At 41.5% G+C, this 16,970-nt stretch overlaps 1 protein-coding gene across 1 annotated transcript in view; it reads right to left on the reverse strand.

Annotated features, from left to right (window-relative positions):
• Positions 1-5,675: 5,675 nt before the first annotated feature.
• The window catches only part of LOC104837540 (chromosome unknown open reading frame, human C11orf73), a 19,732-nt gene continuing 8,437 nt past the window's right edge, over positions 5,676-16,970 (reverse strand). Inside the window, exons 3-7 of the mRNA XM_010576746.1 lie at positions 16,389-16,487; positions 15,941-16,178; positions 10,526-10,677; positions 7,901-8,019; positions 5,676-6,044 (exon numbers count right to left, since the gene is read on the reverse strand). Of these exons, the coding sequence (XP_010575048.1) occupies positions 5,990-6,044; positions 7,901-8,019; positions 10,526-10,677; positions 15,941-16,178; positions 16,389-16,487 (663 nt within the window). The 3' untranslated portion in view covers positions 5,676-5,989. The remainder of the gene's footprint in view (positions 6,045-7,900; positions 8,020-10,525; positions 10,678-15,940; positions 16,179-16,388; positions 16,488-16,970) is intronic.

Raw genomic sequence — 16,970 nt, forward strand, 5'->3', positions numbered from 1 at the left:
GGGGGAACTTTACTGGCTTTTTTTTTTTTTTTTTTTTTAGTGTATCCCATTGCTCTACTGTTTGGATTCTGGCTGTTCAGTTACTATGTTTCTCTTAAACCAAAGTCAGTTACTGGAAATGTATTTTAATTGCCTCTATTGTCAGTATCCCCAAATAGCCTCATCAATGTTTTACTTGCCCTAGGAATAATGAATTCTAAAATCAATACTATTTCATATAGGTTTAAAATATGTACAATTAATAAAAATGAAAGGGGAAAAATGGATAAGTTAGAATCACAGAATGGTTTGGGTTGGAAAGGCCCTTGAAGACCATCTCGTTCCAACCCCCCTGCCATGGGCAGGGACACCTTCCACTAGACCAGGTTGCTCAAAGCCCCATCCAACCTGGCCTTGAACACTGCCAGGGATGGGGCAGCCACAACTTCCCTGGGCAACCTGTGCCAGTGCCTCACCACCCTCATCATAAAAAATTTCTTCCTGATGTCTCATTTAACCCCACCTTCTTTCAGTTAAAACCATTGCCCCTTGTCCTGTCTCTAAAGGCCCTGTAAAGAGACTTTCTCCATCTTTCCTGTAGGTCCCCTTTAGGTACTGGAAGGCTGCTGTAAGGTCTCCCCGGAGCCTTCTCTTCTCCAGGCTGAACAACCCCAACTCTCTCAGGCTGTAATAGAGGGCAGACATCATTAACAGTGATAATTTGTGTTCAAAACACTTGTGTATATCTTGTCAGCCTATAGCTGAAAAGTTAGTGTTTGTATTCTGGAAGTGGTCCAAGACATTGCACAATAGCTGTATGTACCTGAATGAGGAAGAAGGTTAATAACATTTACTGAAGCTGAGCTGTTTACATACTTTTTTTCCTACTGTACTCTTCTTATCCTTCACCATAATGTATTACTTGTATTTATGTAATATCCTAACAAATTCTTTTCAAGTGCACTATCATTGGCAACATAATAGTGCTTTTTTCATCAGTATTTAAGTAGTCCTGTCTGCTACTGCCTTGTTAAGTGACTATCTGGCTTTTATAATTCAGGATATTGCTTCTTCCTGTTACAGTTTGGGAAGCTTGTAAATGCTCTGTTTAGATAAACTACCTGTTCAGTTTGAAGTAATAGGACTAAGTCAGTTTTGATTTGTGTCCTTGGGAGCCTCCAAAAAACCAAAGTCTGGAACTGGCAAGTAGTTTACAAGTCTTAGTCTGTAATGTATGATTTTTTTATCCTTTTCTGTTTTTCTTATTTAAATCCTTGTCTTTAGTACAGGGGAGGTGGGGTAGTACCATTGTAGCACAGGTCTGTCTAAAACCAGTGTTTAACTGAGCTGGATTCTGGACCTTCTTTTTCTTGCACAAGCCAAGTGGCCAGGATGCTCGCTCTCGGAAGGGGTGCCCCTGAGTGAGTGGTCATGGGGACATGATCAGGAAGCCAAGTGTAAAACCAGAGTCGGCCAGAACCAGGTACAAGCCTGAGTGTTGGAGGGAGGAGACTGAAGTACTGGCAGAGTTGAACACAAATTAGCTGGAGGAGAAGACAACAGGTGAGACTGGAGCATGGAGGTAGTTTTTAACCTCTAGTTCTACTGCATCTGCAGAACTGCTGGCACTGTATGAAGCAGCGTCTATGCAACAGCGATGGCCTGTGCACCTCAGAGTTCATTTTGCGGAAACTATGTGGGGTTGTCAGAGTCTGAAAACTTGTGGGGTGGGGATGTGGTTGGGAGAGCACTCCAAAAAGGCAGTGGGAGTGCTCAGGCTTCCTCCAGCTGTCAAGGAAAGAGCTTTGATCAGATGAGCTAAACTATATTGAGAACACTTGGGTTGGAGGCTGGTATCATTTAGCCTTTGCAAATGCTTTACAGTAGCATGCCAGTGGACTATGTCTTCTGTGTTTTCCCACATCCAGGGTTGAGAATGAAACGGGGCACAAAAGCAGCAGGGATTATTCAGCCATGGTTGGGTTTTTTTGGTATGTTAAGTGGTACATTCTGACAAATGAGCTGCTCTGACAGGAAGGAAAGGAAGGGTGGTGCTTGACTAGAGAGAGGCCTAACACAATTAGGGTCAGCTTTAACTTCTGTATTAACTTATCAGTGTGCTGAAGACTGTTCTCTTAAAATGCAGACAAATGTTCCAGCAGGTTTGCCCTGAGAAACCCTGAGGGAGCTGAAATCAGATTCAGGGTGTCAATGAAGGGAAGAACTAGACAATGTGAACTTGGAAAAGTAAAGCTGGAACAAGCCACAGGGAGGAAAAAATTCTACTTTACAACAGCCAGCCAGCCCTATCTGCTCTTAGGATTAATAATATCTTGAATATGCACCACAAGGGAAAAAACCTTGTCACCATTCAGACCCATAAGGTCAAGTGAATGTGAAAGTTGTGTATTTATTTCATTGGGGTGTTTTCTTTGTAGGGTTGCCTAGTTCTAGACTAAAAACAGGGGAAAAAAATCAGATTATTTTTATTGGGTGTCTTCTGGAGGATAGAGAGCAAGTAGAGTTATAATTATTGCAAAAGAATTTGAAGTTTAATATTATCCAAAACCTTTTAACCTTTTAATATATACTTTTGTGTAACATACCTTGAGAGCTCCAGTGCCCAAGTCCTTCAGTTAAAGCAGCATGGTTTGACCCTAGTATTGGAGAAACCTAGCAAAAATATCGCAAAAGACATTAACTTGTTCTTTGCCATTGTCTGCAAGCCACCTGTAGTTCTGTTCTTTGGCAAATTTCGTAATCAGCTCCTTCTGTTTCCTGTCTCAGCAAAAGGCAGAGGAGGGAGAGGTAAAGTCAGGCTCTGCCTGGCTCCAATCTCCTGTTGGACAGTTGCAGTACAGCCAGGAAACCATTTCAGGAGACTGCAAGCATTGCAGATGTCTGTTCTGAGTGAACTCTGCGTGAAGAGCACAACAAAGTTTGAATGGCACTGTTTCCTCCAACTATTGCATGCTGAGTGTCTCTCCAAAGAGATTCATCTTTCATCCTTTCATAAAAAAAGAAAAAAAAAAAGGGAGAGAAGTAGTACCTGGAGGTCCTTGTCTTTCTCCACCAACTTTCAAAAGACTTAGAAATTGGCAGTTCACTTAGAAAGATCTCTCTTCCCTTAAGGCCCTGTTTGCTGGGGTTTTGCTCCATCTGGTGGTGACTGAATTTTAAAAAAAATAATGTTACCACAATGTAATTTTAAATCAGGTGGTTCTTGATGCTTCTAATTTTAAGCCAAAGAATTTCATGCAAATATGGATTGAATTTGCCCTTCCTTGTATATGTAGGAGTGCATGTTTTCTTTGGTGTGTTTCATGCTCTCCTGGTTTTTTTTCCACTACTGATTATGTTGGGGAGCTCTGCTTCCATGGCTGAAAGTCAAGAAATGTACTGCTTCAAGTGCTGCAAGGAAGTCAAATTCTGTCTAACGAATGATGATGATTATGCATGACTGATGACATAAAAAGCAATCAAGTGATTGCTCTATATTACGTCAAGTGAAGATGTACATCTTCCAACCCAAGCAAGAATAAGTATGGGGTGTCCTGTGAATGAGTTTTTCCTCAAATAACCAAGACAGAAAAATCCTAGTGATGCAGTCCTACCCAAGAGGAGCTGAGAGGCTCTCACCTCATCAGTCAAGGCAAGACAAAAGCAGCCTTACTCACCTGGGAAACCAGTTTCTCCCTGGGGAATGACCCAATTCATCATCCCTTTCTTCCTCTGCAACAGGGACAGAGACAGGTGAGATGATTCCAAGGCAACAACCATGTCACTAACAAAGACAGCAAACCTTTCAACTGCTAAAAGAAGCAGTTGCCTCACCGAAGCTCTCCTTAGTTAACTATAGCCCCTCCTTACAACAAGCAGAGATACTCCTGCTACGAACTGCTCCTGGGTACTAACAGTGCTAGGCTTTCTGCAAGGGTGACACTCAACAGCTTCAACCAGGAGACAAATTCCTGACCAACAGAGAACCCAGCGGAGGCAGGCACAGCATTCTTCCCTGGCTTTGGGCAAATCAAGACAATTGATGACAGAATAAATCTACAGAGCACCTCTATTACTGTCCATAATGTCTAGGCCAAGCAGTCAGACAAATCACACCATGCCAGGGGACACCAGTTCAACAGGCCTTCGAGATTCAGTCTGAAATCCTGTAAGTAGCATGGCTAAACCAGCAAGACTTACATTGCTAAGAACTTCTATAAAGTTTCCCATTGCATCCAGGCTAAGAAGAAATTTTTCATAAAACCTCATTTTGGCTTTCTTTTGCCTCATAAAAAGGACACCCATGTCCAGGAAAACAAAAATCAACATTCAGTCTGTTCAAGATGTAGCCAGAGATACATCATGGTCTCACACAGCTTTCCACAGTGTCACAGGGATTTGATGTCTCCAAGGCTACAGTGGCATAGTCCCATGGGACAGCTGGTATAGAATATATTAAGCAATGCAAGACAAGCAAAGATGCTAATTGCAGTCAAGTTTCAGCAGCCTTCAGGCCCTCAGGCAATGCCTTGCTACAGGGTGGTCTTCTCAAATGCCATGATAAAGCCATCGTAACTCTGCCCACACTCAGTGTGCAGGCACTGAGGGCTTGAGAGACTTAGCATCTCCTGTTAAACATTTCCAATTAAGAAGCAAAAGAGAAGAACTCCTGAGAATTACACAGACCACTTCAAAATCCCATGAATTTATGAGCAAGTGTGACAGCTTTTGGGGCCAGTGACCACTCCTAGACAGCATTATCAGACATCCCACATCTGTTTCAAAGGGAAACAATATTTTACTCTGTCTTCTTACTGGGATAAATTCTTATAGCATGGCCAAGGTTAAGAATCTTTCTGACAACATTGGACAGTTGAAACATGGGTCTCTGAACAGGCAAACAATCGTTCTGTCCCATAAGAACAGCGAATATCCCCAGCCCAACTATTCTGGCACTCTAAAAGTGGAAAAGGAAAGAGGAACACGGACAAAGGTTTGACATAAAAGTAGTGCAAACACCCTTCAGCTAGAGGGGAACAGAGAAACTCTGACAGCATTGATCTTTTGAATATAACTACAGCTGGACTTGTTTTTTTCTGTACACTTACAGAAAAATCTGATTTGTGGCACACCCCAACATTTTCCTCATGGAAGAAGTCTTCTAGATACTAAGAACCATTATGCTTATTTTTCTCCTCCTCCACATCATTCTTCATACCATAATTAAAGAAAGCTGAAGAGAGAGACAAATTCATCAAATAACTCCAGCCAGTAATTTAGCAGGTCTCACTTCACTGAACAGTCTGGGGCTGCAAAGTACAAATATACAACTCTGAATTGGCTTGCAACAGCCATTTCAAAGCTATTTGACTTGCAGCAGGGAAAGAGTCCCCAAAGATTTCTCTTCATTACACTTGTATACAGGAGAAGTTAAAGACAGGTACCCCAAGATCAAGCTCAATCATGTCTTCACACCAAAAAGAGGGAAATACTATTGTACCATTTATGAGAGCTGGGGCCAGGAATATTGGTTGTGCACAAAGTAAAAGAACTTACAGTGTAAGTACCAGGAGGAAAACCACCAGCATATTCTCAGTCACCCAATCACTCTTCAGAATGAGGTAAAGGAGGAAAAACTAAATTTATTTTGTCTACAACTAAACACCCCAAAACATCACACAAGTATGAAACAGTGCTGCCATTTTTTATCTTGTAATTTCTTCCACTTTAAATGCAGTTTCAAAAGGATATTTCTATGCATGCACATGGAACACTGATTTCTTGTTGCAGCCAAATACTTCAATTAAAAAAAAAAACAACGCGTAGGCAAGTAGTTTTCACGGATTTTAATTTTAAATAATTTTCAAGAGTAATACAAAAGTTACAAGTTTGTCTATTGAGACTAATCGTTTTGGGTTTTTTTTCTCCCCCCAAATTCTTCAGTGGAGTTACTTGCTGCATCTTTCAGATCACACTGTTTAGAAAGCACTTCAAATGACACAATTTAAGCTTATGTTTTCCAGAAGAGAGGGTTCTGTGTCAGACGTCTCTGGAAGTTCTCATACCTAGGGGAAAAAAAAAAAACCAAACAAAACCCGAACAATCAAAACCCAAAAGTTGCTGCAAATAAAATGGCTTCAAAAATGATACAAATAATTCAGTCTATGCAGAGAACACGATAAATTACATCCACTCCACACCAGGGAGTAAATCTGAAGTCCTCCTTTTTGATTCCCTATCAAGAATGTTCACAGTGAAACCTGTGTATTTCAACAACAATATGTATTTCATTAAAGTGGTATCCCAGAGGATGCTCATTCAAGCTTAGTAAAATTGTAAGTGAATTAAAAGTGGCTATTTTGTGCATAACATTTTTTGGGCTAGGAAATCAAAGTTCAGGCAGGTGGAAGTGTGAGTCTGAGGCTGCCCATCATCCTAGTAATCAGGCTGCGTATCTCACAGAAGAAACCCCAGCAAAACCAGACCAAGAAAGTCTCATGCCATTCAGGATACACTGTAATACTGGGAAAACCAAGGTAACACCATTGCTTCTGAATCCAGTTCAGCTGTCCCTGTACTACCCCTTCGGTGCTGCTCCATCTAGGATGCACAGAGCCAGCCTAGCATTTCTCAGTTCACAGGACAGTGGGTGTGAGCTAGGCAAGCTTGACAGACTCGAGCAGGCTTGCACAGAGACCACAGCCTCCAAGCCAGAATCGCTTCCTAGCAGGCGATGTGTAACCTGCTCACAGGTAAGGCAGAGGGGACTGCAGGCAATTCTGCACTCAAGGCTATGCATCGATTTGCCTTGTAGTTCTAATAGAAACCTTGAGACAAAGTAGTCCCCATTATTCTTCCACCCTCATCAAATAATTCTAACTTCCACATATTTTATATGCTGTAATGTTTTAGTAAAATCTAATGAGGAAAACTAATTCTCTACCACATACTGGAATCACATATGCACACATGCTGTCCTAATTTCACTTTCCATACTCACAGAAACAAGCAAACCACAAACAAGCAAATTCAGCATCATCCAGGCAATGACCAGCCATTGCCCTGCTTCTTTAGCCCGTCTTCCCTTTGGTTTCTCTCAGAGACCTTACCCACACATGTTCATGGCATGCATAGAGTTACCTTCTAAATAGAAGAGATCTGCATCAAGTTACACTCCCCCCAAAAATATATTCCTTAGGTTAACTGCCTGCATATTCATGAGATCTGTGCTAACGATAAAATTGTATTCAGAGAGCCAAAAATACTGTTTTGAAAAGGGTTTAGGTTAATACTGTAAAGGTTAAAAAGGGCTAAACTGATAAACTGTAGGGAATTATTTTTCAGACATCTTAAAGGACTGCCTGCAGTTCGCAATTTATCTCCAGACTACACAGGCTATCCCCATAGACAGTTATATCTTAAACCAGTCTCTGGAAAACAACTCAGACTTTTGTATTTGTGCTTAAGGGTCTTGGTGACAGAACCAGTTCAACTAGGAACGTGATTTCTCCACCTCTCCCACATTCTTAAGCAACTGCTGGAACTATGTCTAGGAAGAGACCAAGCATAACAAGTAAGCACAAATTGACAAGTATCAGCATGTTCCGTCTTCCCCTGACTCCAGAGCATTTGCATAATCAGCAACATAGTGCAAATCCACATATGTCAAGGGTGGCATTTCTAGAAGCAAAAAAATTTCATATGCTGTATAGCACTTTTCTAATAAAAAGCTGATATGAAGATGCTGACAAATAAAGATTGTGGATAGACCCTCTCTATACTTGAGATAAACAACAACAAACACTTATAAATATTTTTGCATCATCTCACTGAAGAGCATGACAGTAGTTCAATACTTAGAAATCAGCTGGTTTAACAGCTAGAAAAAAAACCACTTGTTACTAGAGATCATTGCCATTACCATTTCAGAACTACATTTGCAGGAATAAAAGCTTCAGAAGGATTTGGGGTCATCTGTGCCTGAGTAACAGCAAATGAGGAAGCAAAGTTATAGAAGTTATCCAACATCTTCTGAGTGAACTGAAATTAAAAAAAAAAAGACATTTTAAGTTATTTTTTTAATTTGAATTTTTGTGCAAAAGTTTAACAGATACACAACTCCTACATGAAGTAAAATTAGCATTATCATCTAAAACACAATGGGGAAGTGGATATAGTAGGTCCAGAGATGTCCATTTTAAATCAGTCAAAACTCTTGGTCTTGCCCTCAGATCCATCCAGCATCCAGAAATCATTTTCAGAATCCTCACTTGCCCTCTCCCCGCCCAATTTCATCCAACTGGATAAACAGCTTTGGGAAGAACATTTTCTTTTTGTGACAAAGTGATGCAGTGACAAAAGCTGTCCCTCTCCTCCAAATTAAACCATCAGAAGAACTGTAGACCAGGTCAAAGCTGCCATTCCAGCTCATAGCAAAATGCTAGTTGTTAAACCAGCTGAAAAGTCTGCAGTCTGCCTCATTACAACTTGTCACGACTCCAGTGACAGGGAAATTTCCTTTAGTTTTCACCACAGAAGAGCTGCTACCCTGGCATCCTCTGCCACAAGATCTTGCTGGGGAAAACATGAAAAAGATGCACAGGAAACTCCTAAACTGTAGGAATAAGGAAGTAAAAGAGTGAAAGAGAAGCCAAGAAGTAGCAAGCCCTGTGTGCAGAGGATGAAGCTGTAGGACATTCCCAGCCAGTCTACAAATACCTAAGCCTATGGTACCTCCTCCTTTCCCCTATTCTTTTTATTTTTAAAAAAGTATGCATTGTTTTGGTGGGAGAACAAACTATTTTCATAGACAGTGAAATGATGAAGGAAAACAGAACCTGGTGCAATATATGCACACTCTTGTGCTTCCCTCCACATGCTCTGACATAAGGATTGGAAGAACTGATGTCCTAGAACCCAGGAGCCTACCCTCAGTCTCACCCCACTCACATACAAAGCTCTGTGGTTTTGTTCCACTTTTTTCCATACAACTTCTTTGTAATATAACTATATGTATAAAAAAATATACACACAACCATAAAGCTCAATAAAACTTACTAAAAATGTAGTGGGAGAGCAACCCCTTAACTTAGAGCAGCAACAGATGATTTTGCCTTTAAAAAAATACTTCCACTGCTATAATGTAGCATATCTAAAGAGATGATGTCAAGTATTAAATAAAAGCCATTAGCATTCACAAACATGCTCCCAGTCATATCCCCTTCCTCTACTATCTACTCCCTCAAAGGTTTCTTTCAACTATGACTTTATACATTTTCTCTACAGGAGTAACTATTAATTCAACCTTTGGCTCAGCAGCATCCCTTGAAAGCAATATACAATTTCAGTTAAGATGCTACTCCTTTTTAATAGAAAAATCCACCTAACTGGAAATAACATTCGTAAAAATGTTGTGCAATCATGAGGTGGTTTTCTTCTTTAAATACTATTGCCAGAAAAATCCACCAGCCACCCTGCAAATGACCTCAAGCAGCACATTATTACCTCATGACTTAACTAGTGCTATTATAAAAATTGGTAGAGTCAGAAATATTATTTAGATGTCATTTCCCCTAACAACTCCAGAAAAGCTCAATTAACCATACTATACAAAAATAGCTGTTAGTCAACTCCTAGTCATGATAACTTTCTCCAAGAGACCTTACCTATTTGGAGCTATTATGTGTACAAACTGCCAAAGGACATCAGGTACATTATCAGGATTACTGTTCAATTACCAATCTACCTCAGCAAGCGTCTGTAAGGAAAGCGAGCAAGAAAAAAAAAAAGCCTCAAGAAAAGCCTCACCAACTGCTGAAATGTTAAAAGATAATGCCAGAGGCATCAGTGATAAGGAAATCAAGACCTGCCATGCAGACCTAGCTTGCCTTGAACTGCTGTTAAATGGCCAACTGACTGCCAGTGCTGGCTGAGGATTTCCAGAGGTTCAAACTAACAGACAAGCTGGGTAAAAAATGGCAAGTGTTGCAGCCCAAGGCCTGGTCCACAAGGAAAGAACCGGAAAAAAACAAAATACATCCTTCTGTGGGAAAGGGCATGATTCTGTAGTTTGGCAAAACTACATCAGAAGGTACCCCTGCATATCTATCTGTACCCATGCCCGTGTCTGCCTTGACTTTTGAGTCATTTTTGACCATCTCCGTAAGTCTATACACTGGAGTTCCAGCACCTACAAATCACCAAAGATCCACTGTCTCTTACATGCATTCAGTCATAGCTGCTCCTATAAGGAAGCATCATAAATATTTTTACAGTAGAGTGACATCAAGACAAGTGAGTCTATTGGCCTGATTCCACTGAGCATGCAAAATCCAATCCTATGACTCCAAGGAGTCATAGTTTTCCAGTGTAAGAAAAAGTAATTTCAAAATAGCAAGGCATCCAGCCAAATGATATGACAACCGTTAGGTTGGCTACAATCCTATAGCCCCACCCATAGCAGCTTTTTTTAATTAGTTCTTCAGAGGCTTAATTCTTAAGACTTTAGTAGTACAGACAATTTCCAAAAACAGGATGTCCAAGCTACCTCTGTGAATGAATCTACTGATGACACAGCAGCACTTGCAACAGGAGTCTGCTGGGCCAGGTTCTCCAGCAGTTCCACTGAGATTCCAATCTGGGCTACCGTTGGCGTCTGAGGGAGGTTCATGGCACCAAAGGGATGTTGACTTCCCTTCCCTGAAAGCACCACAAACAGCACACATTATATTTGGCACACATGTAAAGACTGTGTTACTTAAATTACTGTGCTTCTTCTGTACAAGGTATTCCTCAGCTCCCACCAGAGAGCTCTCCCTATCTCACAGGTACAGAAAAATCACAGTCCAAGCACAGACACAAGTACACACAAGCACAACAGATGAAACAGTACATTTAAAAAACACAGCAGATCAAGGAAGTTTCTAAAAAAAGGAAAAACAATTTTAAAGCTCCCTAAGAAGTAAACAGATTCAACAGGGAATACGATCTGTGAGTAAAAGACAGCAGAACCTTTCTCTATAGGAACCACGACTTTAATTCACATTATAACAACTGCAGATAAACAGGAAACATGAAGCACTGCTACAGAATCATTTGATTCACTCATTCAAACCAGGCGCTTGTGAACCTGTTTGTGTGCTGAAAAACAGAACATTACTTCAAGATCACTCTGACTCAAAGCTATCCCTGTGAAGGGCTGGGCAGCCCCAGGTCTCATCTGAATTGCTCAAAGCCACAACAGCAGCAAAGGTCAAAGAAACAGCCATGGAACAGAAAGGCACCTGACTTTGCAGGAGCCACAAAGAAAAAAATGAATTAGGCAGAAAAACAGTCCCTAATTGCATACCACTCATACAGGAATCATCCCAGCCCTCTCCCATCACTTCTGACCTTTCTCAGCTGAGTATTAACCAGTACTTTCACTCCCAGCTTCAGCTATGGTCTCTGCAATGACACACACCTAGAGTCACTTAAATAATGCACTTCTCTTTGTCAGCATCTGTAAAGGAAAATACAGGAAAAAGGTCTGGGGGACCACAATGCTTTTAGTAAACAAATACTAATACTCCACCTAACTTTGAGTGAACACAGTAGACAAGTACACCCTCTTAACACAGAAGTGATGTTTCAGTAGCACTCTAGCCCCTTACTAGCAGGAGAAAGCAAAGCTAATCAAGAGCTGTCCTACAGAGCAGTCAACACCATACTGAGCTGCGAGAAAGTCTAACTAAAGTCTAAAGCACCATCTGACTTAGTTCCATGGTCAAAAACTCAGCCAGCAAAAACAGCACAAGTTTGAGAAGTTTAACTCAGGCTTAAGACTGAAGATCTCAGAAACTTGACCATGTGAATTATTCCTCTTGGCACTAAAGAGGCCACTCAGCTTTGTTAAAGTCAGAAATATTCTATTCTGAAGTGCTATTTAGGAGCTCTTCTGATAAATGCCACTGCTGTATGATCTCAACCTTTACTGTAGATAGATGCTTGCTTGATAAAGGTAAAATTTATTAAAGTATTAAGAAAGAAAGAGAAAAGCTATTAGAAACCAAATATCACACAATTTCATTGGTAAAAAAGCCATAGAGCTTGTAATGTCTTCACCCGAGAAGCTGACATTTATAATAAAAATAGAACATCCTCAAGCAACAGGCTCCATCAGAATATATCACTACTTTAGAAAGACACTCATGATCTCAATAATAAAATACATCCCTTCTGTCACTTTGCATGCACTCCCATGGAACCACTCTCTTTGAGAGATGTCTGTCTAAAAGGGTAAGAGAAAAGCATCCCCTGCCATCTTTAGACCAACTGAATTACACTCCACATTTTCAGTCCTTGGCTCCTACAATTAACTCTCCAAATCTTACAAACACAGAGAACACAGTATGCTAATCGGTACTGAAATACAAGCCCAGGCTTTCACATTCAGACCCTACACTCCCACAGAGTCCCATGTCATAACGTACTATGTCATACCAGAGCAACTGCAATCAGAAAAATATTTTTCCACCCTTTCATTGAACCCTTGAATCAAGATAGCGAGCCCTTATTACCTTTCAGCCCAACCATGTCAAAAACCTTACCCATGTGTATGCCTCAAATGCAGACATTACATTAGAGGGTATATTTTAAGTGGAAAACAGCATCACAGACATCATTGCATGCAGCGCAGCAGAAAAAGTCTGTAACAGAGAAGGCTATCCTGTAACTTTTATCCCACTTGTCAATGTACTCCCAGTAAGGGTGCAAAATCCCAGCCCAAGGTTTATTTTCTATTTCTACCACACTTTCAGGCACAAGTGAGAAATAAAAAACCTTAAAATTTCAAGGCAAGGAGTACTTTTGAGCCCCTTCTTTATGCAAAAACCTTGAACTCTTTGGTCATACCATGAGACCTGACCACAATTTCTTCTCTTGAGTAATAAAGCTCACAGCAATTCCATTAGGAATGCCAGTGACCTTAATGAATGAATACTACTAGTGCGGCTCCAACAGGCACCAAGGGATCTTACTACAAGATGTGATTACAGCTGTAGCTTATTACACAAGTGCAGAAATTGCACAATTTCAAGAGATGAACACAGCCTCGTTCACAAAGGTATATTGCTACTTTATTCCTCTTGGCACTAAAGAAGCCACTCATCTTTGTTAAAGCCAGAAATATTCTATTCTGCCTTGACTACAGGCTGTTAAACATTTCACCTGTAATGAAAAATCCAGAAATGGGAACAGTAAGAGACTGAAAGAATACACATTGACTGTCATCCCACTGGGGGATGGGGAAATGACCAGAAAACCCCAAAACCTCACAAACACATATTTTTCAGCTTTTAGCACAAAATCTAACTACCAATTTGGGGCAGGGGGGGTAGGGGTTGGGGGTGGTGATTTTATAGTGTTATTTCCAGCAAACGTGCAGATTGCATCTGAGGAGAAAAAAAACAACTCAAATTTAATGCTTATTGCAAAGCCAGACACCATCTTACATGATAGTTAATTCTCAAAAAGAAACATGTAATAATGCTGAACACTTCAGGCCTTTGACTGCTAGACTTACAATCAATATCAGCAGATGCAAGACTTCCCTCACTAAATCAAGGGGTCAAAACAACAACTACCACCACCAAACACAAAACCCTAACAAACTACACAAGCACTTACATTTCTAGCCTCACAGCATAGCTTTTAAGAACAGTTAAAAGTTAGCTAGGAGAACAACAGAAAAGCTTGCTTTTAGATATATTAAGTTTGTACAAAGACTGCTATGAAATACAATTCAACAAACTTTTCCTGATTATAAAGGAGCTCTAAAGGAATCTTTTAGAGGGTACTATGACCAAGTGCCTGTGAGACACCTTCAAGACCTAATCTGGAAACTCTTATTCAAAGAAGGTTACCTGAGTTTAAATAGCACCTGTAGTCAAGGAAAAAGTGTCCAGGTCCATAATTTAGTAGCTCTCCACAAATCACTTTCACGAGGACTGTATTCCACAAAAGCAATTTCCCCTTTAGTTCACCTATTGAGATAACCTTCTGGTACCCCATGTGGAAACACTGCAGTGTTCACCTGCATCAGCTTTCCCAAGTAAGCATGGGACAGGAAGGAGAGAAACAAACAAAAAAACCTGGGGAAACGCCATTTTACTTGACCTTCATAGTCCAGAAGTCTAATACCACATCCCCAGATACTGTATTTAACAGCCAACGAGTCCTTACAACAATGTGCAACGTGGGCAAGTTATATGCAACACAAAACCTGTACAGTTCCAGGGCACATCATACACCATAAACATAAACGTTACAAATGATACATTTAACCTTTCCCAAAGTCTACGTAATAAAACATTATGACACTCCAGCTGGGCACTCATGTCCACATAAGAAACATGCTGGTCCTCTTCATCACACAGCAAGAAACTCTGCTACAACCACAGCTTCACAGGGAGCTGACAAACAGGGACACAAATCTGTTCCTCTCAACAAGGGATTAAACCCAAAACACAGATTTCAACAGTCAGTAATGTCTCTCAATGATTCCAGCTCTCTGTAATCCCTTGCTGGTGTCCCCTTTCTACAGCCTTATTGTCTTCTCCACCAAAGAATTGTTTATGGACATGGACACTAAGGCTGTGTAGCTTATACTGACTCTACAGTCAGAGATAAGCTGTAGACAACAACATCAGGTATCTGTGGAGGTCTCTGTTGTTCAGATCAAGCACAGCACATGTCACAGAATTCTTCCTTGAGAGCAGCCCTTACGTGGGCATTATGGCTAATCATGCAAAAAGCATCTGAAAATGTGTTTTCCTACAAAGCTGTCTGAAAGCATATATAATATGGTAAGTCTTTCAAGCATAAGAAACATATGGCAAAAGAACTGACGATACACTTCACTGTTTCACTAACAACACAACTTTGGAATATACAAAAGCATGCCCCCACCAACCCTTCCTGTGGCTGTTCTCTCTTCTGAAGAAAGCCCAAATTTTTGAGGAACACATATGATCAGAATTCATTTTGCTCTGCACCTTGAGAGCCCTTATCTCATGTCACACTGCCGTCCAGGATGGATTCAAAAGCAAGCATGCCACGTTACGAATTCATACATTTTATCACAGCAACCTCAACGATTACCTAAACAGAGATTCAAGCTAAGGCTGTAGACTACCCTGAAGCCTATAAAAGGTGTGTATTACTTTATCACCATAACAGTTTAAGCTGCTTGACTGACATATCTGTCCCTTTAATAAGACAAAGGTGTACCATTGGGGTGCTTCATCATTTTTATAATACACATGGCAAAACTCCCGTATATTTAGGAAGACGTACCCACACCTACTTCAGGTAGCACCAGCATTCTCTGGCTCCCACATGAGTCACAATTCTCTGACTCAGGTCTATTTCAAAAATACTAAAACATCTGGAAAGCTGCTTTCCCATGACGACCCCCTCTACTGGACAATTATATAGTGCAACCGCACCTGAAAGGGAAGCGGCTAGCTGTCCGAAATCACTGCGTCAGACTTTACTCGTCACAAAACCTGTCTCTGTGCTACAAAGAATACAACAGCTTAACAGTGGAAGCTGAAGGAAAACGCTGCAGGCATGTCTAGACAAACGCCTAAAAACCATGCTAGGGAAGTTACAGGGTCATTCTTCCTCAGGTTCTCTGTGCAGAAGCACTGGAACACATGCCAAGCCAGCTCAAAGGAATTTCCAGATCAACACCAAGTACAAGAGAAGATGAGTGAGAAATTTCAGTAGGAACATTAACATACAGACATCCATGAAGCTGACAGACTGCTTCTAGTACCACATCTGCTTGGGACTATCTGAAAACACATGGTGGTCTGCCTTTTCAAGTAGCTTTTTGTTCAAAACCACCCTCAAACATTTATCCCCTTATGCACGCAGGAACACATCTGTTTAACTGACCGCTACGTTTTACCAGTCTTACCAGATTTTAGACCAGAAATTTTGAAGATGGCACTTGGCTTCTCATTAGTGACAAACCCTAGCAGCTGCCACACTGCCATCCCACTCTGGTCCGGATAACAAAAATAGACAGATCCTCCCATTCCTTCTGGAAATGGTATAGTTCCCAGCATGAAGACCACTACATGGTTGATATTTTCATAGTCTGGCAAATCAAATACAAATTTATCTTCAGCCACTTGTTGGGGCACTGCTTGTACCTAAAGAGAACAGAACCTTTATTAGTATTACTGCTTTTCATCTTTGAACGTAACTGTGAATTTCCTTTTACAGAAACACACCTAAAGTGGAACATAACAAGAAGTGAGGAACATACTAACCTAAACAGCAAACAGCCAGATAAAAGTCAAACACAGCAGAAGAACAACTGCAAAAAATGTTACTAAAAAGGCACAACAGTCTCGTTCTACCTGCACCAAACCGATATCCCACCCAGGACTACAGGAGCAGAATACCTTCACTCCCCATGTGTGTAGGAGGAAAATAGGGTGCAGAAGAGGTTGCCAAGTCTACAAGCAGTGCCTGTTGACCACCTGGCTGGCACAACCCCAGGATGATGGAAACCTGTTCACATAGGAAATACAATAGACCTTGAGACAGGCAGCGGAAGGATGGCTAAACGCCAGAGCAAAAGACACCCTCCTCTTTACCCGAGACGCCACATCCTTGCAGCCAACGCACGATCTAGCCTTAAAAAGCTTCTTTCAAGCTCGCGGCTCGTCTCCGAGCAGCCCAAACCTCTCCGTTAACAGAGGGCACGGCAACTGCCTCCCGGCAGCCAGCCTCTACAACGCAGCCGCCTCTGGGGACGAGGGGCAGCAGCCAGCCGAGCCGCCGGGCAGCCGTGACGAGGACGGCGAGCTCCCCCCTCTGCCCGGGGCCAACGCCGAGCGGAGCCCAGCTGAGGGCAAAGGCGAGGCCCGCGGGGCGGCCCTGCGGCAGCTCCACCCCGGGCCCCCGGCGGGTCGAGGGTCCCCCCGGCGGGTCGAGGG

The sequence above is a fragment of the Haliaeetus leucocephalus genome, unplaced genomic scaffold (assembly GCF_000737465.1).
Source record: "Haliaeetus leucocephalus isolate CR32 unplaced genomic scaffold, Haliaeetus_leucocephalus-4.0 Scaffold536, whole genome shotgun sequence".
Lineage (NCBI taxonomy): Eukaryota > Metazoa > Chordata > Aves > Accipitriformes > Accipitridae > Haliaeetus > Haliaeetus leucocephalus.